The 23,723-nt window shown below is 55.3% G+C and overlaps 1 protein-coding gene across 2 annotated transcripts in view; it reads right to left on the bottom strand.

Moving 5' to 3' along the window:
* The window catches only part of SHANK2 (SH3 and multiple ankyrin repeat domains 2), a 470,853-nt gene that overhangs the window by 261,439 nt on the left and 185,691 nt on the right, over positions 1-23,723 (bottom strand). For both annotated transcript variants that reach the window (XM_057729608.1, XM_057729609.1), the window contains 2 exons: positions 22,465-22,634; positions 13,889-14,002 (listed from right to left, as the gene is read on the bottom strand). In XM_057729608.1, coding sequence (XP_057585591.1) covers positions 13,889-14,002; positions 22,465-22,634 — 284 coding nt within the window. The remainder of the gene's footprint in view (positions 1-13,888; positions 14,003-22,464; positions 22,635-23,723) is intronic.

A 23,723-nucleotide genomic window follows, 5' to 3' on the forward strand; every position in this document is an offset into this window, starting at 1 on the left:
GTGGGGAATCGGGTCAGAGAAAGCTCTGGCCTAGGGGAGAGCAAGTTCTAGCTTCTGCTCCAGTGTTCTGCGTGTGGGATCGGAGCTTGGCCTCCTCTCCCGCTCTTTCCCTGGGTGTCCTTCCGGGAAGTGGAGCCACCAGCCCAGCCTGGCTCCAATAACAAAATCTAGGAACGTGACGCAGGCTCGGGGAGACCTCAGGGTGACTGCTCACATTGCTACAGTGTGTCTCTCCTTAGGTGTCTGCTGATCTGCTAGGGTGGGAACTTTTGGAGCCCATCAAGGTCATGGTCAGACACTGACGAGGTTAGCTGTCCAGCTAAATTATCTGACGACTCCCTCCCCTCCCCCTGCCCTGGTTGGCCCTAAATGACCCATTTGGATGGACGTCATCGTGCTGAGAAGGCCAGTGAGCCCGGGTCCCAGCGAGACTGCCAGAAGTAACTTAACCTCTAGGGTCCTTCTCTGTCAAATGGGCCCTTTGTATGCCACGGACGACACTGGGAAAAAGAACCAGGCACTTTGAGAAGTTGTAACCGTTTGTAAACCAGAAGCACTGTGGTGACGCAGAAAGTGACCTTGATTTAGTTTTCTCAGCACTAAGCAGAAGGCAGGACTTCCCTCTCCTTAGAAGAAGGCTCCCTCGGAGTCCTCCCTGCTCCGAGCTCAGTCCCTCCTCCCCACACAGCGCCCCAGGGGTTAGCAGGCTTGCAGGACCCTCACTGGTCCTGAAGGGAGGGGAAGGTGGGATGCGGGCAGCTGGCGGTGGTCAGAGACACGGAGGCTGGGGCGCTCCAGGCCACACTTCCCACTGGCAGGTGCTAAAGACGCGAGGGCAGCTGGCTCCCTGGGCACCTGGCAAAGGAAGCTGCTTGGCTCGAGGAACAGGGGACCCACGGAGAAGCCCAGGGGCGGCACCTCTGCACACAGATGGAGGGCAAAGTGAGAACCTTCTGGATTCGGGTGAAGGGCACATTTGCATCTCGGCTAAATAAGCAGGGGCCGCTGGGGCACATTTGCCACGGTTAACAGCTGTGCCGAGTTGGACCACAATCCTGGGGGATCTGGCTGCATTCGGCAATGATTTCTCAACACAAATTTCGAATGGAAACAACCTGGAGGCGGGGCTCCTGCTGCAGGGGGGCACCGAAGCCTGCGCTGAGGCTCAAGGGGCTTCTGCAACCTGGACGGGAGAGGGAGAGGGTGCCACTCCCCGCCCATCCCAGCAGGTGGTCTGCGGAGCAGGTCAGCCTGGGCTGCTGTGGTCAGAGTTTCGAGCCCTGTCCTTGGGGAGACGGGGCTTGGAGTTTGCATCAATAATGCGTATTCCCCGGGCCAAATCCCAACCTCAGCTGAGCTGCAGGAAAAGTTCCCAACATACCCCAGTCTGTGCCATTAGGAATTAGGAGGCCCTGGGAGTTTTCAAGACAAAGCGCCGTTGTTTAAAGATGGCAACGCTCTAGAGGGTGACGATCCCTGAGTACGAGAACAAAACGCAGGCCCTCAAGCACAAGGTGGAGGCAGGTAGTGCCATCTCCAAGTCAGCAGAGCCGCTGTGAAAGCTTTGGGACCCAGTGCAAAATGAAAACGGGCATGGGGGTGGGGGGTTGTGCAAAATTGATTACGAATTCCAGGACTTGAGAGCGTTAAAGAAGCGTGGGGACTGCGTCTCCTGCCCCCGAAGCCAATCGCTGCTGATTTGAGAAAAGGTGTATTGTAAATATGTCCCCAAGTCCCCTGCTCCGAGGGCTGGGGGCAGGACCTGTCTTTAGGGAGCTGCAGAGAGCTATACCCTGAGAGGATCCTCGGGGAATCCCTGAAGGAGGCAGACGGGAGGCAGTGGGATGTCTGTCCTGGACATCAACGCAGTTCTAGGGCTGAAGACAGAAAAGAGGTGGCTTCGCGCTGGGCAAAGTATCTAGGCAAGTTGATTAAAGGAGATGCATCCTGAGGACATGGACACAGAGCTTTTAAATTGGGAGGCTGCTCGCTGAAGTGCCACTTGCAATAGCAAAGCAGGTAGCTGGATGGCCACTGTTGTGTCACTGTCACATCAATGACATCAGTGATGGACATTGCCCACCAATGGCTCAACCACGACGGCTTGTAGAGCCATAGGAAGTGGTGTTTCGGAAGACTGTTTTCAATCCATGACACCACGTCCTTGGTCACTTGGGAAAGAGAAAAAGTAGGGTCTGTAAGTTAAAAGGATGCATTCAATTTGTACATTTATACTCAAAGAAGGACAAAAATCTCGGTGGGGATTATCAACGTGGGGTATGATTATGAGTGAGTTTTTTCTTCTTCATACCTTTCTGTGTTTGCCAAATTCACTGCAGGACCAGACACGACGAGTAGGATAACATGTTAGTTTTAAAAATTGGAATGCCTCTCCGAGATTATACGTAAACAGCCAGTAAGCACATGAAAAGATGCTCAGCATTACCAGTCATTAGGGAAATGCAGATGGAAACCACAATGAGATACCACCTCACACCCACGAGGATGGCTATTACCAAAAAAACAGAAAATAGTCATTGGCAAAGACGTGGAGAAATCAGAACCCTCATAGCCACTGGAGGGAACGGAAAATGGAAAACAGTCTGGTAGCTCCTCAAAAGGTAAAGACAGCACGTGACTCAGCAACTCCACTCCTAGGTGTGCCCAAAAGAAGTGAAAACAAGTGTTCAAATCAAAACCTGTACACGAATATTCACAGCAGTACTAACTCAAAAGCCCCAAAGAAGAAACCCAGACGTCCACTAATTGATGAACGCATCAGCAAAACGGGGTCTATATTTACAAGGGAATATTACCCAGCCTGAAGAAGAAATGAAATTCTGACCCAGGTTGCAATATCGATGAATCTTGAAAACATTATGCTAAAGGCGGTCACCAAAGACCACCTACAGTAGCCTTCCATTTGCAGGAAATGTCCAGGATGGGCAAATCCATGGAGACAGAAAGTAGATGAGTGGTTGCCAGGGGTGGGGAAGAGGGGATGGGGAGCGATTGCTGGGTGGGGGCGGGGGGATGGGGAGCGATTGCTAATGGGACGGGTTTCTTCTTGGGGTGATGAAAATGTTCTGGGATTAGATAGTGGTGATGTTTGTACAACCTCAAGAATAGACTAAAAACCACTGGACTCTACACTTTAAAAGGGCAAATCTTGCGGTTTGAGAAGTTTCTCTCGATTTAAGGAAATAGAGAGGCGCGTGCCATGTCTGAGGTCCTTCAGATCATAGAGGGAAGTGAAATGAGGCAGGGTTGAGCATCCAGCACTGACCTTACAACCTGATTTGATTAACCATGTGGAAGCTTCTGGAAGCTGCCTTTGCTGACAATGCTTGCTGACTCGACTCACGTCTGCAGGTCGTGCCCAAGCCACCACTTCCTGCCCTCTCTCCTTGGCTCCCCGGTGCCAGGTCCCCTAGGAACCCGGGCTGGCACCCCCCGAAGCCCATAGAGCCTGCCTGGCTGGGGACAGGGCACATACAGAGCATCCTCACAGCTGCTTTCCTTGGCTGCATGATTTGTTGGAGCAGGAAGCTAGCCCTTACATGTCTCCTTTACATATGCATGTCTTACATTTACTCTGCCAACAAGAGATTTCATCTTTCCCAGCATGCAGCCCCCATAAGCCAATGTTTATTCATTACCCCGGATCTGTTTCCTATCGTCTATTTCAGAGGAGCCAAAAACAACATCTTAACTCAATAACAGAGCACCATATGATGGCTTTCGGTCTCCAAAATGAGCCTCGGCTCACTCTGGGGGGCGGCCCTTGGCTCCTGTGTCCCAGCTGGAGGGGGGCTCCTGGCCCCGCTAACCATCCTTAACCCGGTGCCCAGGGAGAGGCCGTGGGTCTGCCCTCAGGAGAATGACAGGTGCAGGTCACTGGCCACCTGCACATCCAGGAGCACCTCACTCATCCTACCTCTTGGGTGTGACAACGCCTGTCTTCTGAGGCCCCCATGACCCAAGTCACTCATGACGTGGACAAGGGGGATGGGGCAGTTGATTGCCCAAGCAGGATACCCAAGCCCCAGGGCCATTCTGTCAGCTCTGTGGGGCGGGGGTCCAGAGGTGGGGGGAGGCAGAGCTGGAAGCTACTGTGCCTCTGGGTCAGCTGAAGGGACTGCTCCCTGAACAATCTCCAGGAGCCAGACCCGAAGGCACCCTGGCCTGGGATGCCAACGATGCCAGTATTTTCTTAGGTCTCACAGTAGCCCAATTCCTTCCCTGCTTGTCCACAGACTCGATGGTTTTAAGGAGATCTCATCCAGTAGAGTTGGGGAGGTTTAAAGTGGGAGAGGCTTCACAACTGGAACTGGGATGAGCTGTGTATGAGAGGGAGAATTGGTATCTACACTACCCTCATGCAAGGTCCACCATCCACATATCCATCCACCCATCCACCCATCCAAACATCTCTCCATCCATCCGTCCATCCATTCATCTGTCCAGCTGTCCATCTATCCATCCATCCACCTGTACATCCACCCATCCATCCATCCACCCATCCATCCATCCACCCATCCATCCATCCACACATCCATCCATCCACCCATCCATCCATCTCTCCGTCCATCCGTCCATCTGTCCACCTGTCCATCCATCCATCCATCCATCCATCCATCCATCCATCCATCCATCCATCCATCCACGCAGCCATCCATTCACCCATCCATCCAACCATCTCTCCATCCATCCATCCATCCATCCATCCATCCATCCATCCATCCACCCACCCATTCATCTGCCCACCCACCCATCCATCCACCCATCCATCCATCTCTCCATCCATCCATCCATCCATCCATCCATCCATCCATCCATCCACCCACCCACCCATTCATCTGCCCTCTCACCCATCCATCCATTCATCCATCCACCCACCCACTCATCTGTCCATCCACCCACCCATCCATCCATCCATCATCCATTCATCTCTCCATTCATCCACCAGTCACCAAACTATGCATCTATTCACCCTGCCACCCACCCACCCAACCTTCCATCTCTCCATCCATCCATCTGTCCATCCATCCATCTGTCCACCTGTCCATCCATCCATCCACCCATCCATCCATCTCTCCATCCTTCCATCCATCCGTCCATCCGCCCATCCATCTGTCCACGTGTCCATCTGTCCATCTGTCCATTCATCCATCCATCCACCCATTCATCTATTCACCCATCCACTCATCCATCCCAGAAGTACTTTCTCAGCACCTGCTCCATTTCAGGCCCCACATCCAGAACAGGAAACACCAATATGAACCAGTTGTATCCTCCTGCTTCCTTGCCCTCATGGAAGGCAATACACTTTGGTCAACTCACCTTACAAACCATATACACAAACTAACAGGCCCTCTCCTTCCATCCCCTTGGTTTGCACCAAGTGTAGCGATTAAATCTGCCCTGGAGCAGAGGACAGCCCTGGGGCTGACGCTGAGAGGCTTCCCAATGCTGGTGGGTCAGCTTGCAGCCTGGGCTGGTAGCAGTCTTGGGACAGAGGGCACAGTCACTGCCCTGACTCAGACAACCGAACGGCCCCATTGGGGATGGGATTGTGTGGCCGGCAGGGGAGGAGGGGAAGGCATCTACAGAGAGTCCCACGTGGGGCAGATCACGGCACATGGCTACACCATGCTGCACCACCATCAAGACTGAACTGTGTCCCCAATTCATGTGTTGATGCCCTAACCCCCGATATGACTGCATTTGGAAATAGGGTCTTTAGGGAGGTGAACAGAGTTAAATGAGGTCATAAGCATGGACCCTCACCCAGTAGAATCGGTGTCCTTGTAAGAAGAGGGAGAGACACCAGGGATGTGCAGCAGAGAGTAAAAGCCACGTGAGGACAGGGAGGAGATGGCCGTCTACACGCCGAGGACAGAGGCCTCTGGAGGACCCAGCCCTGCCCACACCTGGATCTCCGATCGCAGCCTCCAGAACTCTGGTAGATAAATATCTGTGGTTTAAGCCCCCTGATCTGTGGTATTTTGTCACAGCAGCCCTTTCCTGCCCACTGCCATCCATACAGGTGGCCCAGGGTGGGAGCCCTTGTCCCCACCCCCATGAGAGTCTGAGCGACCGCTGCCCCACCCCTCCAGAACCCCAGCCTGTAGCGACCACCCCCATGCAAGGTGACTGCAGGCGGGCAGAGCTGCAGACAGCACATCCTGTAGCATCAGGAGGGGCCGTGGAGAAGGAGGGCAGGGCTGCAACTGGCATCACCAGGTTGCCACGGCAACCAGGGGCAGGCCATTGCCGCTACCGGCTGGGGAGAGGGCCTGGGTCCCAGAGCGATGCCGAGGACTGAATCCTCCCGACGGAAGCAGACAGACCCGGCAGATCTCTATTTTGGGGGCGAGCCCAAGCGTGGAAACTGGTATTTAGAACACAGAGCAGCTGCTTGGAGACAGCAGCACACACACCAAGGCGGCGAAGCTCCAAGTGTATTTTAATAAAATGGCGTAAAAGAAAGAAGGGGGGAGGCTGTATGCTTCTGCCACGGTTGTTTAACAAAAACACAATCATTAGCAGCCGGGACGACGAGTCCACATATTGATTTTATGTTCCGTTGGGGAACAGCTCGCAACTCCTTTGGAAGCTGGCTCCTTTGTCGCTTATTAATATTTTAGATTACAGTTGTGCTAATAGAGTCATTTGCCTGTATTTTTATATGTTCTAAAGATAACAAAAACATTCTATTTTGGAACCCACCATGCCCACTGCGATGTGTTGCAGACGGTTCACACACACTGTGACTAACGGGACGTCTGTTTAATAGCAGGACTGGGCTGGCCCCTGCCCCGTGGCGCCAACCAGAGCTGCCCGGAGCTGTGGGGGCAGCGCCCACGCCTGCCTTGTCTCCCAGGGTGACAGTGGGTCACGGCAGTGGCCTCCTCTCCTGGTCAGAGAGCCTGGATGCTCTGGCCTCCCAGCTGAAGGGGTGGCTGAGGTTGCAGCCGGCGGAGGCCCAGCTGCCTCCTCCTCTACTGGTCAAGCACACGACTGGCCTTGGCACAGCCTCCTCCCACACCCCTGCCTGGGCCCGGCTAGTCACACGAGCATACCCATCACCCAGCCACAGCGCCTGGTTCTGGGGTGGGGGGTGGGGGTGGGGCTACACGTGACCCAGTCAACCTAATCAGGGCTAGTCCTGGGCCATTTGTGGAGGCAGGAAAGATCCGATCTCTCTCTCAATCTCTCTTTCTCTGCTGTAGCCTTGGATCCATGTGGACACAAGCCTGGGGTGGCCAGGGACCAGCCTGAGAGGCGAGCTCGTTCCAGACCCCAGGGGAGCCCCTGAGCCCTCGGGGTGGACCCGGGCTGTGTGGGGGTGGGGCAGGGAGGACCTCAGGGCACGCTGCCACAGGAGGGGCTTCCGTGCCAGGACACACTCCTGGGAGGACCTGGGCCGGGGCTGCTGGACCCCACGTCTGCTCACCATCCTGCCCCTGAACTTGAAAAGGCCTGAGGACGGTGACTGAGAGTTTTGGGGTGAACCTGGGGGCAGGCGCAGGGCCTGCGGTGGGATGAAAGGAGGTCTCTGGAGGGCACTGGGGAGTCCAGAGGGGAGGCTCCAGAAGGCGGCCCCCCCAGGCTTGGGGGTTCCAGGGGGACTTGGGTTCCTCTGCGGGGTGGGATCACTTGGGTCTGGGTCACATGGGTCGTGGCCCAGGGCATCCTTCCCATCAGGTCATGGCAACCGAAACCCAAGATGAGCCGGATTTCCGTTTGCTGGGAGCAAGGAAACACTCAAACACCCATCTGCTTCAGGGACCATTTGGATTCTGGGTGCAGCTCAGAAAGCAGGGGTCTTGCTGCCAGCAGAGGGGCCCCGATGAGCTGGGCGTCCCACCGCCCTGTGGAGAAGGACCCGGAGCAGTGGTCTGTACCACGGGCCCAGCTCCCTCCTAAGGGTGAGCGGGACTGCAGGTGTCTGCAACAGTGGGGCAGTGGGGGTGGGACCAGGATAACGTTCAGGTAGAAACAGAACTGGTATGAAGACCGCAGCACCTCGCCAATGCCAAGGGCAACTCGATAGAATTGCTACTTTCCTATCAGCTTTTTGCTCCCCCTTGCATCTCCGGCAGAGAGGGTGGCCTCAGGGGACCCAGAGCTGGCCAGCAGCCCTCTCTGTGGTCACCTTGGCCGCCTCTGGAATGCAGGGGGGAGGGGCTATTGGACCAAGACCCACAGGGTTGGGTGGAGGTGGGGCCAGCAAGCAAGATACAGATCCACTCCTGCTGTCCGGGTACCACACGCCCTCAAAGAGCATCAAAGGGCTGGCACTGCACATCCTTATAAGGGCACCAACTCTGTAGATACCGATGATAAATGTGTGATGGGTATGGGGGGAGGGGCGTGCACATGATTCACTGTCCATCCCCTGCAAATTGCCACCTTCCACACGCACAGTAACATTGTCACCGGTGGCACCTTGCTGTCAATCCTCTGGGCTGATGCATGCACAGAGGTGAGTTTTTATAAATTGGGACACACCTCCATCTCCCCTGCACAGAAACAAAAAAATCCTACAACTGTGATCCTACCCGCCAGCCCTACGCACACATCCCCTTTACGTCCTTCCCAGGTGAAGAAACCTATGCAGAGCTGGTGGGTCACCTGTGCCAGCCAGGAGGCAGTGGAACTGAGAAGGCGCCTGGGTCTGGCCCGAGTCCCCATCGCTCCAGGTGGACACGCATGAAGATTAATCAGTGGTGTTGGGATTCCAGGAACCCACACCGGGCACTCTGTAGGGAGGCTGCCCTGACACAGGGCTAGGCCAGAGCACAGAGCGTTAGAAGCTTCAAAGGATGGGCCACAGCCCAGCCTGGTGCTGAGACATGGGTGCTCGTGTGTAAATCACGGGGTTATTTCCTGCCCTGCTTACTCCACAGGATGGATGAGATATCACGGAGGAAAGCCTGTTGGAAACACACATGGTGATAAGAAATCAGAACCCAGGTTAAGAGGAGCAAGTGCATCACTTGTTAAGTAAATAACCACCAACTCTTCATGGAACTGAGCGGAGCTTGTACCAACGAGCCAGCCAGTGACCCGGGGCCACCGCTTCAGTCTGCTCTCGGCTACCCTTGGCCTCCTATCTTTGTCATCAGGTGACGAAAAGTCAGTCGGTCCCACTCACAGGCATGAGGTGCCCTGAGCAGGCTTCTCCATCGCACTGGTCCTTCCTCCAATCCTTCACCTGTCATAGGGCCTGTGAGTGGGAGCTGCAAGCTACAGGCTCACTTCACAATCTGTAAAAGTGGTCCTACCCAAAAGAGAAGGCTCCTGAGGGCTCAAACCAGCCATGAAAACATTGAAAATACATTTTCTACCATCTTCTGGATTCTGTGTCTATTCAACACAGTTTTCAACGTTAAAAAATCAGGCGCTATAAAAAGTGCTAATTGTGAAAGCAAAGAATGGAGAAATTGGGCTTCATTTAAAATTTTAAAAAACCTTGTTAAAACACACAGAAATGAAAAGGCTAAGTCACAGGCTGGGAAAAATACGTGCAACGTATATCTAACCAAGGACTGATAAGTAGAATCTGTAAAGGACGCATACAAGCCAATGATGGCAAGATAAACAGCCCGATTAAAAACAAGACAAAAGACTGGAACCGATATATCTCAAAAGAAGCTGTATGTAAGGTAAGTAAGCACATGAAAAGGTGTTTAATACCCCCAATCATCAGAAAAAGGCAAATTATACCCGCAGCAAGATATTCTCCCTGCGCGTAAAGAGTGGCTGAAACGAAATGGGCTGACGTTTCCAAATATTGCTGAGAAGTGGAGCCACCGGAACGCTCACACCCTGGCTGGTGGAAGTATAAGACGGCACAGCAGTCTGGACAACTGTTTGGCAGTTTCTTATAAAATTCAACACACTCCTACCTTGTGATCCAGTAGTTCTGCACCCCAAGAGAAAGGAAAACACGTCTGGAGAAAGACTTGTACAAAAATGTTCATAGCAGCTTAAACCATGAGCCCAGAATGAGAAGCAACCCAGTTGCCCCTCACCAGGAGCGTGAATAAACATACTGGGGTGAAAATATACAACAGGATGCTCTTTGGCAACAAAAATTTAGAGCACTGACTTACAGCCCTGCAATGGCATTCAGCTGTGGGAAAGACACCGGGTTTGGGAGTATGTGCTGCAGGTTCCAGCTCTGAAATTCAACAACAGGATAAACTGTCTCTGGTGACGAACTGTAGCCACACAGGACCCTGTGGGGACTTTCTGGAGACAGACCCCACCCCTGCCCCCCCCGCCACCCCTTGTGTACCTCGCCTCTCTTCTATAGAAAAAGCCTCAGCTTCCCAGGCCTTCCCCGTGTTCCAAAGAGCAAATTTAACCAGAGAAATACAAAACCAAAGGAAAACAGTTGAACAAGACAAAATAATAACAGCTTAGCCATAAAACAAAGTCAAGGCCCTTTAGTTCCTCCTCAAGGGCTACAGATCATCTCCTGGGCTACATCCTCGGGCTGGTTTGCAGAGCCTAAAACCCACACCAGGTGGAGGAAGTTAATTGCATGGTGACCACCAGCACGGAGACTCCAGACTGAATGGAACCAGAAGGTGGATGACTGAGGTTCCCGGAACATCACCTTGTTACCTCACCACCCACCAATCAGAGAACCGTGCACCAGCCAATCACGTACCCAGTGACCCTCTCCCTCACACTGTCTTTAAAAATGCTTCCCCAAAAGCCTTCAGGGAGTTTAGGGCTTTTGAACATAAGCTGCCCGTTCCCCTTGCTTGGCCCCACGTTGGACGCCTGCAATAAATGCTGTCCTCTTCCTTCACCACAACCTGGTGTCAGCAGATTGGCTTCACTGCATGTCGGGGGAGTGGACCCCCCACGTTTGGTTCCGTAACAAAACCCAGAACTGTGGTTGCCTCCAGTTGAGGGGGTGGGTGGCTAGAAAGCAGCCTGAGAACTTTCTGGGGTGATGGACGTATTTCACCTCTTATTTGCAGTTGGAGATACAGGTGTACACATTTGTCAAAATGCACTGAACTATTCTATAACCTGTGCATTTTGTACTGCATGTAAGCTGTACCTTTATAAAAGACGGGGCTAGGTCATGATCTCAGAAAGCCCAAGGCAAACAGAACCGGACAGGCAAACAGAACAACTGTAGACTCTCCCTCACCCTAAACTCCAGCTCAAATCCCATCTCCTTTGTGCGGTTTTCTCCCTCCCCCCACCCCACCGCAGGTCACAGGGGTGCCTCCCTCCTCTGGCCAATAGTCCTGTGATTAGTAGAGTTACCACGTTCGTTTACACCACCCTTAGTAGACAGAGGGTGATCCCCAAAAGATGCTCATGTTCGAATCCCCGGAACCTGTGAGTCTGTGACCTTACCAGGCAAAAGGGAATTAAACTTTCTAATCAGTTTAGCCTGACCTGAGTCATCTGGGCAGGGCCAACGGACCACAGGAGTCCTGAAAAGCGGGGAAAGAGAAGGCAGATGAGCGGGTCAGGGAGACGCGGCCTGAGACCTGGCCCGCGACCGTGAGCTTTGAGGACAGGGGAGGCGCCAGCAGCCAAGGGATGCTGTGGCCTCCAGAACCTGGAAAAGGCCAAGGAATGGACCATCCCCTAGCGGTTCTGGAAAGGAACACAGCCCAGCTGACGCCACGGTGAGACCCTCACCACACTTCCAACCGACAGAACCACAAAATAATACATCTGTCATGTTTGAAGCCACCAAGTGTGTGGAAAAATTTTCCAGCTCCCGAGATCCTTAAGGGCAATAGGATCTAGGGTTTGTCCATCTCCAGCTCAGGCCCCCTCAGGATGCCTGAGACCAGGAGGGGCTTGGGAAATGCACACAGCAAGAGTGCGATGGGTGGGGCGCCTCTGTGCCTTGTCAGCACAGCTGCTTGGAAACGGGGATGCACTTCCACGTTCTTAAGTCACCCAGGACACATGGGCTGCCCCCAGAACTGGCTGGAGCCCCCAGGAGTGTCGAACCCTGTGCCAGCCATCAGTTAGGTGGAGAATGCACTTTACCAAGCATCCCATCCCGTGTGCGGGAGGAAAAACACCCTTCTAGGAATCCTCCTCTCATCTGACAGCTTCTCCACAACAGACACAAACACAAGTTACTGCCCCCGGGAAGCCCCTTCCAGGAGAGACACCCCAGCTGGACAAACCGCACTGCCTCTACCCACCCCCAGCCCGGTGAGGACACTGCCAGTGAGCGGGGAAACCACACACCCTCATCCAGGGGAAGCGGGGTGATGCAGGTGAGCAGGTGTGGAAAGCCTGCAGCAGGGGAGGGAGGAGGGGGTGCCAAACTGCTCCTGCCTCCCCCGGTCTAGGAATCCAGTACTTTCTGGAGGACACAGGGAGCAGGAAGGCCCTCACAATGGTCACCAAGTGACCCTCACGTGTGGTCACCCTGGGGTGCCCGTCCAGGCATGAAATCACTGGCACCGACATGCCTGAGTCTCTCCAATGGAAGAGTGGGGGTGGGGAACCAGTGGTGCTGAAGCTGCTGGACCGGGAGGAGGAGGGAGGGCTGGACTTCCTCCAGGTCAGGAAGGAAGGGGAGAGAGAAGGGAGAGGCCTCCGGCATCCTGGGAAGGTGAGTCAAGCCCACAGGCTGTGGCCTTGCCCTTCACAGACCAGAGAGGCCGGGCAGCCTGCTCACAGGAGGGCATGGGTGTGGGCCAGAGGCTGGTGGGCACTGGAGGGGCCAGGAGGTCCAGCCTGTGCAAGGGGCTCAGGACATCATCACCACACCCACGAAAACACGCTCCTGTCCACCAGCTGACCACTGGTCCACCCAGCCTCCCTCCCCAGCCAAATACGTCCAAGTCTTCCCTTTCAAGGTCAAGTTCAGGACATCTCTTAACTTGACACCCCCACAATACGGCAAAGGTGACCATTCTCCTCTGGGTTTGACCCTGAGCAGTACAGCAGGAAGGTTAGCACAGATGGACACTCTCTTAGAATCAAGTTCACAGAAAGGGAACCAGCGGGGTGTCCCCGATGAAGAGCCAGCAGGTCTGGGGAGACCCTGTGGACTGGAGACACATCATGCTTTCCAGGGCTCACGTGTTCAGGACACCTCATTTCCTGGCCTGGGCTGGAAGCCTTGACGGGTCAGAGCCACTGGACTGCCCAAGGACGCGGCAAAGCCATTGGCCACAAAACATGGCCACTTCTGACGTGCATCACGGCTCTGGGATTCTACCAGAAGCAGGCAGAGCACGGGTGGTCCAGGCTCTTACAAGACACTAGTGCTCCGTGTGTCTCCAGCTCTCCTGTGTTTTCTCAATCCTGTTTTATATAAGCGGTTTTCTCTTAACGTGGTAATCGATTCAGTCTTCCGGTAATCACCGTGGGGACGGGTGTCGGGGGGGCTGTGTCTGGGAGATCTGGGAGGGGCTGCAACCACCTGCCTTTGTGAGCCCTGACCTGCTTTGAGCAGTTTTCATTGAGACATCAAACCTCGAGTCCTCAGGGAGGGCACGGCAGAGGCCGGCGGGAAACGCAAAGCTCCCTGTTTATGATGCTGGCGTGAGAGATCGATGCAGCAGTTTCAAGCATTTACTCAACCCTCAAAGTCTTTTTCCAATGCCTAGAATGCACGGTCCAAGGTTCCCAGCACGCGCGTGGAGCAGAGTTTTAACTCAAAGCTTCCAGGCTGCCCTGCAGCTGATTTCTGGTTTGGACAAAGCCTAGTCGGGGGGCACCCACCGCTGGGAGGATCAGAGAAATCCTCGCTCCGAAACTCAGCCTTTCTCGGTGAGCGCGCACCTGCCGCAACATGCCGCGTGCTCTATGTCACCAGCAACGCCGACCCCAGGCCCCAGAGAGGTGGACAACGAGCGTGGGTCCGCCTTACCTGCCTGGCTGTCCTTGGGCTTGCACTGGACCTCCTCCACGCACTCGGCCGGGAACCATCCGATGTGGCCGCGGGCGCTGCCTTCCCAGAAGCCCCCTTCACCGATGCTCAGAACTGGAGGTAAGGAAAGGGGAGGGGTTAGTGGGAGGGGCTCGGAGAGTGGGGGCCGGGGGCGCAGGGCTGGTGGCTCACGTCCTTTTGCTGGCTGACTGTGCCTCCTTCAGCCGTGGACCAGGGGCCTGGCAGAGCGCCCCTTGGAGGGGGGCAGTGCACAGCCTCTGAGCCTCCTGGTCCCCTCTGCCGGTTAGGCCTGGGGGAGAGGATGCAAGTACCGGGTACCCTGGCGTCCTTGTATCTTACACACGGGGCGTATGGCCACTGCGTCCTGTCTCTCGGTTCCCAGCTGAGATGGGAGCGTGGGACCTCCAAGTCCCCACCATTAGTTATTTCAGGTGTCAGAGTCGGGGGACAGGCCACCTCGATGACAGGAAGACACTGTGAAGTTGTGTTGGCCCCTCCTGAGCTGGGGAGGTGGGGGCCAAGGGTCCAGGCCCAAAAGATCTTTTACGTTAGTCTGAGAAGAGAGAATTCACAGCAGGAGACGGAGACGCAGACTGCCTGGCGGCTGCAAGACGCTACCTGGATGTGAAGTGCAAGGGCGGGTTGGCCAATGCCCCACGGGCAGTCCCAGGCCTCTGGCTGGCTTATTAGTGAACAACTCGGGGATCACGCTGGTGCTACAAGCAGCAGGAGGGGCCGCCGCACAGTGAAAACACAAGGACCAGGGCAGTGGGACAGACACAGCTGCCCCGCCTGCAGGGCTGAGGGCGCTGGGTCCTCCCTCCCTGGGCTCAGCATTCTGTGCACAGAGGGCCTCACAGACGCCCGCCACGGGGAGGAAGCGTATTCATTTTTAACCCTGACGGATGCCAGGCGTGGGTGAGCAACGCAAACCCAAAGACACGAGGCCCCAGGTGCTGCCCGGGCACTGCTTGGACAAGTATTTTGGTTGCAAGGGTCAAGGTCACGGTGGGGAGGTGGGGGAGGGCCTCTGTCTCTTCGGCCTGTGACGCTGGCCTGGGGGCGCCCCCCCCCCCCCCCCCCCAAGCAGCCTGGCTCCCTCAGAGCATGGCTGTGCAGCAGGAGGTCAGTGTAATCTCTGCGCATCTTAACCTTCTGTAGGTTACTCGGGACATTTTTGTTTGTTTGTTTATATATATATTTAATAAAGGTGAAATTCACATAACATAGAATTAACTAGGTCAAAGTGAACAATGCAGTAGCATTAGGTACATTCACAATGTTGTGCAACCACCACCTTTATCTGGTTCCAAAACATTTCCATCCCTCCAAAATCGATCCCCACACCCACTGGCATTACTCCTTCTTCCCAGTGCCCCCCACCCCTGCCCCCCGCCAACCACTCATCTCCTTTCCATTTCTGTGGATTTACCTATTCTGGATATTTCATATTAGCGGAATGACATACTATGTGGCCTCTTGTGTCTGGCTTCTTTCCCTGAGCTTGATGTTTCAAGATTCATCCACGCTGTGGCCTGTGTCAGTTCTTCCTTTTTTTTTTCCTCTCCCCTAAGTGCTTTACATACTTTTTTTTTTAAGCTCTTTATTGGAATATAATTCCTTTACCCTGTTGTGCCAGTTTCTGCTGTACAACAAAGTGAACCAGCTGTATTTATACATATATCCCCATATCCCCTCCCTCCCACCCTCCCTATCCCAGCCCTCTAAGTCCTCACCCATCATCGAGTTGATCTCCCTGTGTTATGTAGCAGCTTCTCAGTAGCTCTCTGTTTTACGTTTGGTCGTGTACATATGTCAATGCTACTCTCTCACATTGTCCCGGCTTCCCCTTTGCCCACCGCCCCCCATCCCCCACGCCACATCCTCAAGTCCATACTCTACATCTGCATCTTTGTTCTTGCCCTGTCACTGGGTTCATCAGCACCATTTGTTTAGATTCCACATATATGCATTAGCACACGGTATTTGTTTTTCTCTTTCTGGCTTACTTCCATCCATGCCTCGTCTTAATCTCAAAGGTCAGATAAAGGACGCCAGGACCCATGAGTTTTGAAGGTCAACAGCACAGAGGACATCAGCTTTAGAAGTCTTTGCTTAATAATTTGAAGAAATGGCCTAAAGGAAACAGGCAGGCAACCTCGCCAACAACGATCACAATCGCTCGAACCATTTTCTACAAAAATTGATGCCGGGCCCTTACACTCGGTGCAGCCCAGCTGACCGGGACGTACACCAGGGCGGCCCAACGGAACCCAGATGTGAGAGGGTCGTCTTGGAGCACTACCCTGGATGGCAAGCGGAGGGCAGGCACCTGCCTGGGTGCTGTCCGGCCAATGACCCCCAGGGCCCCCTGCCACCAGGACCCCACCTCCCGGGAGGAGTGGGCTGGGTTTCTCAGGAAATCCTCCCCCACCTCCCTCCCTGCCAGCCAGGCCTTCTGCCTCTGTGATGCATCCGTCAAGGTCCGAGGGAGAATTCCTCCAAAAGGCCCTGTGCTCACCTCAGCCTGCCCATCTCCAAGGCCACCAGTCAGGCGGGCAGCAAGGATGCCAGGGCTGTTCACGAGACAGGCCAACAGGGAGGGGAAGAGGCGGCTCCCCCTATCCCCCAGCCCCTCAGATCCCAAGTCCTCGCCTCTGTCCTGGGAGGTCGAGTGTCAGGACTAAGCTCCACCATTTCGATGCTCCGTGGGAGATGGGCCCAGCCCCCAGAATGCCCCACACCCCGCGGTGAGGGCAGGTCCCGTCTAGGGGATGGCCCCGCGGGGCTGGGGGCTGCTGGGAACGGGGGCCGAGGTGGGTGCTGCCCAGACGGGCCCCTGAGCCTCCGGTCCACACAGCAGCCTCGAGACACCCTCGCACGGCCCCCGGTCTGCGCAGCCTCGAGCCCCGCATCACCCCGTGTGTGACGGCTCTGGCCAGGGGCTCAGGCTCCTCTTCCCTGGTCTCCCCTTTCCTCCAGCCTCCCCGTCATCCAGGCTGCAGACTCGGGGGCTCTGATTCTGCCTTTCACTCCCCACCACGGACTGTCACCCCTTCTCCTCTTCCTGACCCATTTCCGTCCAGGGCTGAGGTGCTGAGGGGGTGGGGGCAGAGGCTGGGAGGAGAGTGAAGCACAAGGATGTGCTGTGGTTGGTCTGTCCCTCTCACAAGAAGCCCTGCCCCGTTCTCTGGGTTCATCTTGCGGTCCCCTCCCTGCCCCCTTCCAACTGGCTGGGGGAATTGGACTGGAATCCCCGCAGACCCCACTCCGGAATGCCTTCCCTGGGCCTCTAATGAGCTTGGAGATGGACTCAAGGGAGGTGAGGTGTGGTTCACGGACCTCCGGCCCCTTGGAGCCTTGGGTTTCTCGCTCCTACGATGGACACTGGTTGTCCCAGCCCCAGCACAGGCTGACCCGTCCCGAGCCACCTGCCCCTGGGATTTCAGCATCTCAGTCCCTCCAGAGTGCAGGAGCGGCCTTGGGGGTGAGTCCGTGGTCAGGCCCAGTGGAGCCCACAATGAGCCAGGCATGGGAGGAAGGAAGGCCATCGGCACCTCAGAGCTGGGAGAAGCTCTCTTCCAAATCACAGCCGGGCCATAGTGATTGTGAAGGCAGGAGAGCCAGCCCTTCGATGGAAACACAACCAGAGACCCCCACCTGTCAACCGGGATGCAGTATAGGGACATGCTGGTGTACACACACACACACACACACACACTCACATGCCAGCGATTCAGCTGCCTCATCGAATATCAAGGTGGAGACAGCTCTTCCCTACTCTGGATTCTTCCTTGTGCAAGCCTGACCTGCAAGCTACTCAATGCCACCAGCTCCCCCAGGGCAAGTGGGCAGAAGTGGGGAGCATCGAGGACAGCCCTGCACTGCCCCACACCTGGAACCTCCCAGAGTCTCCCCTCTGCCAAAGAGGCACCATCCCCCAGCTGCAGTGAAGCAGGCTGCTAGTGGCTCACAGCTGACCCCTCACTGCTGAGCTCCCTTCCGGGAACAGGGGCCATTCAGCGCAGGAGGTTATGCCCACTCCCTGGGAAGCCGAGCCAGGACATGTGGTGCCCCCACTCCAAACGGGGGTCCCTGACCCTCCCCACTCCCCTGGACCCCAGCGCTGCAATGGGAGCACCGGACACCCGAAGACGGGGAGCTGAGTGCCTCTGTTTGCAGAGTGGAGCAGCCTGGCTGACCACCAAGGGCCCACGCAGAAATTGGTGGTGGGGACCGTGCATCTGCCCCTTGTCTGTCCAGGTGACATCAAGGTCCAGGTGACCACACACCTGGGCACAGCCAAGTGATGCCAGCAACAAGCCGACCACAGGGTGAGTGACTCAGAGAGACAAAGTGGGTGGGATCGTGTCCAGACAAACTAGAGGTGAACCCTCGCCCCAGTAGGCAGCGGTGGGAGACTTGCCCCGAGTTACTGTGTAACTCAGGCGGGGTCTTTTATGGGCTGATGCGTGTTGCCGATCCTCTGTTGGAGTCCTGACCCCCAGCACCTGAGGATGTGACTGTGCGTGGAGGTGCGGTCTTTAAAGAGGTGTGATTAAGGTAGAATGGGGTCCAGGTTCCATCCAGGTGGTACCCCGGCCCTCAGCAGCCCAGAGACCGTGTGAGGACGGGCTGCCTCGTTGCACAGCGTGGGCGGGACATGAGGCAGCCACAGAGTTCCTCCTCGCCACGACCTGAACTGAGGCCCCGTGACGGGCTGAACTGTGCCCCTCCAATTCCTGTGTTGCCAGTCCTAACCCCCGGGACCTCAGAATGTGGCTGTGTTTGGAGCTGGGCCTGTGAAGGGGTGATTAAGGTAAAGTGAGGTCACTGGGGGTGGGGCCCTTATCCCACAGGACTAGTGTCCTTATGAGAAGAGGGGGTCAGGACACAGACACGCACAGAAGGACGACCCCGTGAGGACACAGGGAGGAGACGGCCATCCACACCCTGAGGAGAGAGGCCTCAGGAGGACCCAGCCCCGTCCACACCTGGGTCTCGGATTCCAGCCTCCAGGACTGGCGACAGCGAGTCTCGAGTTTTAAGCTGCCCAGTCTGGAGAGCCTTGTTACGGTGGCCTGCGCTGACTCCCCCACAATGGGATCTGAGGCCTTCGGCCCACAGTTGCTATGAGGTTCACACAGAAAAGTGATGACGTCCCCAGCAGTGTCTCTGGTAAACAGCAGACGCTGACAAATCTCCACCTGCATCTCCTCCTCTGTCATCATCTCCGACGTGTGGACAAGGACACGTGGTCCCCAGACACAAAGTGACCAGCCACTGGGTCACTGGGAAGGCTCCCCAGGGTCTTCCCAGCCCCACCTGAAACCCCCCACAGGCCTGGGGGTGACAGGGAGGTGGACGGATGGACCGATGGTGGATGAAAGCCCAGGGCTGTGGGCTCAGCCGGTGTCAGAGCTGGGCTGGGCAGGGAGGCCCAGGGCTCTTTGGGGGCCCCAGGTGGGGTGCATGCACACACAGAGCAGCCCATTCAGGCCTGCTACATCTCCGCACAAGCCACCAGGCCCCCAACCTCCCAAGCAGCTCACTCTGTGGGTTCAGGCGCTGCCCCTCCAGGGGGAGATGGGGTCACATTTAGCACCAGCCCCCAACGGTCATCAGGCAATAGCTGAGCCGCTGAGCACAGCAAGGCTGGCAGCCTGCCCACCCCAGCTTTCTCCCAGAGGCGGCTCTCCTGGCCTGGCAATGCTGTCCCCACCTTCTGCCCAGGAGGAAGGCGGTGGGGTTGCGGCCACAGCAGATGGGCCTCCTGGGGGAGCTGCAGGAGGGTCCTCGAGGCCTGGGCTTCTCTGGCTCCCAGGCCCCTGCCTGGCCCGCCAGCTCTGCCGGGAGTGGGGCTCCCCCCAGCACGTTTGATACCCTCCCTCCCTCAGCCCACAAGTTGGAGGAAGTGAGAGAGACGCACCCCCCTGGGCAGTAGTGGCCTTCTGGGTTGACGTCACTGTCAGGAGGCTCTTGCCCAGGGACCTCCGTGTGCTCAGCAAGGATGTGCTAGTCGCCTCCAGTCTGGGCCCTGCGTGAAGCCGCTGGCGGACACCTCCCCGGCCATCAGCCAACCTGTCATCCTGTGCACAGGCGGTGAGGTGGCCAGACTGGGACTGTTGTGGAGTCAGCTGAAAACTACTTAGCACGCAGGGGAAAAAGTCTACCCCACGATGCGTTTTGGTATTAAAATTCCAAACTGCAGGTCATGTGAGTGCTTATATTTATAATTTGAACGTTTATCATTTAAAAATTAACAAATCAGGGACTTATGGGCGTGATGCCTAAAGACCCCACTGGCCCCCATCCCAGAAGGCAGATGTAAAGCCTGAATATGATGTGAAAAAGTACAGAACGTGGAGAGAAGTAGACAGGCCTGGTGGGATGCATGCTCACAGAGGGGAGAGGGGCGGGAAGTGGGCCAGGGAATGCCCTTCTCCACGGCCTGTAGCCTAGACTAAATATGGTCCCCAGGGCAGGGCTGGCAGGGGAGGGGCATGTGAGGAAAAACCTGGGTTCTGAGTGGCCTGCAGAACCAGAAAGATGAAACCAGGAAACCAGGCACCCAGAAGAGAGTGGGGGTGTCCCCACAAGGGAAAGAGCCAGGGAGGGGCTGGCAAACTCAGTGCCCCCACCTCTCTGAACAGATGCAGAGCAGCTCAATACAAGTTGGGGCCCGAGCTGTCACCCAGGCAAATCTCCAAAATGAAAGAAAGAGAACAAACTAAAACCACAATCTCCACAATTTGACACCCTGATGTCCAGAATGCAACAGAAGATTACCAGACATGCGAAGACTGAGAGGATGGGGCCCATTCTCCAAAAAAGAGAAAACCAGATGAGCCCAACCCCGATTTGACCCTCACGGTGGGACTACAGATGGGGATTTTAGAGGGACAGTGACACCCAACCACAATGTCGTAAAACAGCATGTGCTTCCAAACAGTGAAAATCTCAACAGAGCAATAGGAAGTCTTGGCAAATAGAAATAATACTTGTGGAAATCCTAGAGTTTAAACATATGTCATTTGTGAAATTCAAAAATTCAGAAGATGGACTTGACAGTGAAGAGGGAGGACTTCCCTGGTGGCTCAGTGGTTAAGAATCCACCTGCCAATGCAGGGGACACAGATTTAATCCCTGGGCTGGGAAGACCCCACATGCCTCGGAGCAACTAAGCCTGTGCACCACAGCTACTGAGCCTGTGCTCTAGAGCCCACAAGACACAACTGCTGAGCCCACGAGCCACAACTGCTGAAGCCCACGAGCCTAGAGCCCATGCTCCACAAGAAGAGAAGCCACCGCAATGAGAAGCCCAAGCTCGCCGCAACTAGAGAAAGCCTGCGTGCAACGAAGACCCAATACACCCACTAGATAAATAAATAAAATAAAAATAAATAAATAAATAAATGTATATATATATAAAAACAACAGTGAAGGGGACATTTCAGAGAAAAGAGTAAGTGAACTTGAAAACAGGCCAATAGAAATCACCTGAGGTTAAAAAATGGTGGGAATAAAATGAAAAGAGCTCCTAGGACTTGTTGATGCCACCAGATGGTCAAGTTTACGTGCAGCTGGACTACCAGAAGGAGTTGAAGAGAGAATGGGGCTCCAGCTGTCCTTGGAAACTTGTAAAACCCGGGCGATGTTGGCCAGGTTACTGCACAGTATGGAGGAGGAAGCAGGTCATTTTTGGCTCAAGGCCAGATGGATTTGAACTTGACCAACTTACCCCGGAAGGGCATACTCTCTAACCCTGCCATACATCTTCTGAAAGCCTGCCCTCCAGTGACAGGGCTGAGCGTGGTGTGCCCTTTCCTGCTCCACCTGGTGAGCTCAGCTGTCCCCACGTGGCCCGCAGCCCACACCTGCTGCCTCTCTACCACGCTCCCGTGGCCGCCAGCACCGCAGGCCTTGGCTACAGCCACTGCCAACCTCCCTCACGTGCCTGCACTACACCCATCTTCCCTAAGGGCCTCACACACCTCATCTCCCTGCTCAGAGACCATCACTGGCTCCCCACTACCCTGGAAACAAAGTCTAGCTCCTGGCATGCACGGAGCCTTTTCACCCCCATTTCCCAGGTCTCTGCTTCGGGCATCCTTCCCTCTAACCTGGTGGATCCCCCTCGCTGGAATGTTGCAGGCCCCCAGGCTCAACCATCCACCTGGACACCCCTCCCTGAGCCCTGAGACGCACCTGAATCCAACCTGTGCTGGGCCCCATCCCAGCGCCACCTCCTCCTGAGGCCCCGGGAGGTTTTCCAGGCAGAAAGGAGCTGTCCGTCGATGCCCTTGCCTGCCCCCCTTGCTTTTCCTGCCGTGGACGCCTGTCCCAGGTGAGCATGTGCCACCCTTCCTAGTGGACATCAGGGTCGGTGTGGCCGCAAGCATCACTCTAATCCCTGTTCTGCCCTCCTGGGGCTCTGTATTTTCCACAAGGGGCCCAGTGGAAGCAGTGCCCCAGAAACCGACACCTCAACAGGGGTCGACTGAGGCCGAGAGGCCCCGGCCTGACCCCACCCTGGAAGCAGAGTGGACACTGACCTTTGACCCTGTCGCCACGGTGAAGGGGGATCTCGCCATCGACCTGGGGTTGGTATGGCTTCACGACAACGAAGAGCCTCCCGGGCACCGCGCTGTACAGCTTCCGCTTGGGCCCTGGGTACTCGAAGGCTGAGAGCGCGTCCTTGTTGGCACCTGGTGGGAAAGCTGGGCTGCAGCAGGGAGCGGGGCAGAGACAGAGAGAGAGAGAGAGGGTCACGGCCTGAGACAGAGTAGGGCACACTCCAGACCCGCGGCCCATCTGTTCACGACAAACACCTACTCGGGACAGTCACATCGGGGCTTCAGATTCTAGACAGGGCTGGAGATGTGAAAAGGCCCTGGGGCAGCATTCATGCTTAAAAGACTCAGGAAATTCCACCTCTGGGGAGATACCCCAAGGAAGTGACAGCAGGGTCTCAGATATTCGCACACCATGTGCCCAGCAGCATCATTCACAGAAAATGGAAAGGACCCAAGTGTCCACTGATGGATGAACAGGTACACAAAATGTGGTCCGTCCACACAAAGGAATTTGTTCAGCCTTAAAAAGGGAGGAAATTCTGGCACAGGCGACAACATGAGTGAAACTTGAGGACATTATGCTAAACAAAGGAAGCCAGTCACAGAAGGACAGACAATGGATGATTCCACCATGGCGGGTGCCTGGTGCTGTCAAATTCATAAATAGGATGGTGGGGGCCAGGCCCTGGGGGAGGGGGATGGGGCGTTGGCCTTTCACAGGGACAGAGTGACAGTTTAGGAAGATGAGGAGGTTCTGGGGGTGGGGGGGTGGGGACAGTTTTACAACAGCGTGAATGTACTTAATGCCATTGAACTGCACACGTTAAGATGGTGAAAATGGTAAATTCTAGGCGCAGTTTTCTTTTTTTTTTAAATTTTTAATTTTTTACAATAAACTGCATATATTTAGAGTGCACAATTTGGTATCCCAATCTCCCAATTCATTCCCCCCCCAACCCTCCCCGCTTTCCCCACGTGGTGTCCATATGTTTGTTCTCTACATCTGTGTCTCTATTTCTGCCTTGCAAACCAGTTGATTTGTACCATTTTTCTATAGTCCACATATATGTGTTAATATACGATATTTGTTTTTCTCTTTCTGACTCACTTCACTCTGTACAACAGTCTCTAGTTCCATCCATGTTTCAACTTAAAAAAAAAAAAGACTCCAGCGGAGGTAGCACTCAAGGCAGATCCTGGGTCTCTGACATTTTATCAGCCTCACTGTGAGTGTCAGC

This window comes from Hippopotamus amphibius, chromosome 3 (genome assembly GCF_030028045.1).
Source record: "Hippopotamus amphibius kiboko isolate mHipAmp2 chromosome 3, mHipAmp2.hap2, whole genome shotgun sequence".
Taxonomy (NCBI): domain Eukaryota; kingdom Metazoa; phylum Chordata; class Mammalia; order Artiodactyla; family Hippopotamidae; genus Hippopotamus; species Hippopotamus amphibius.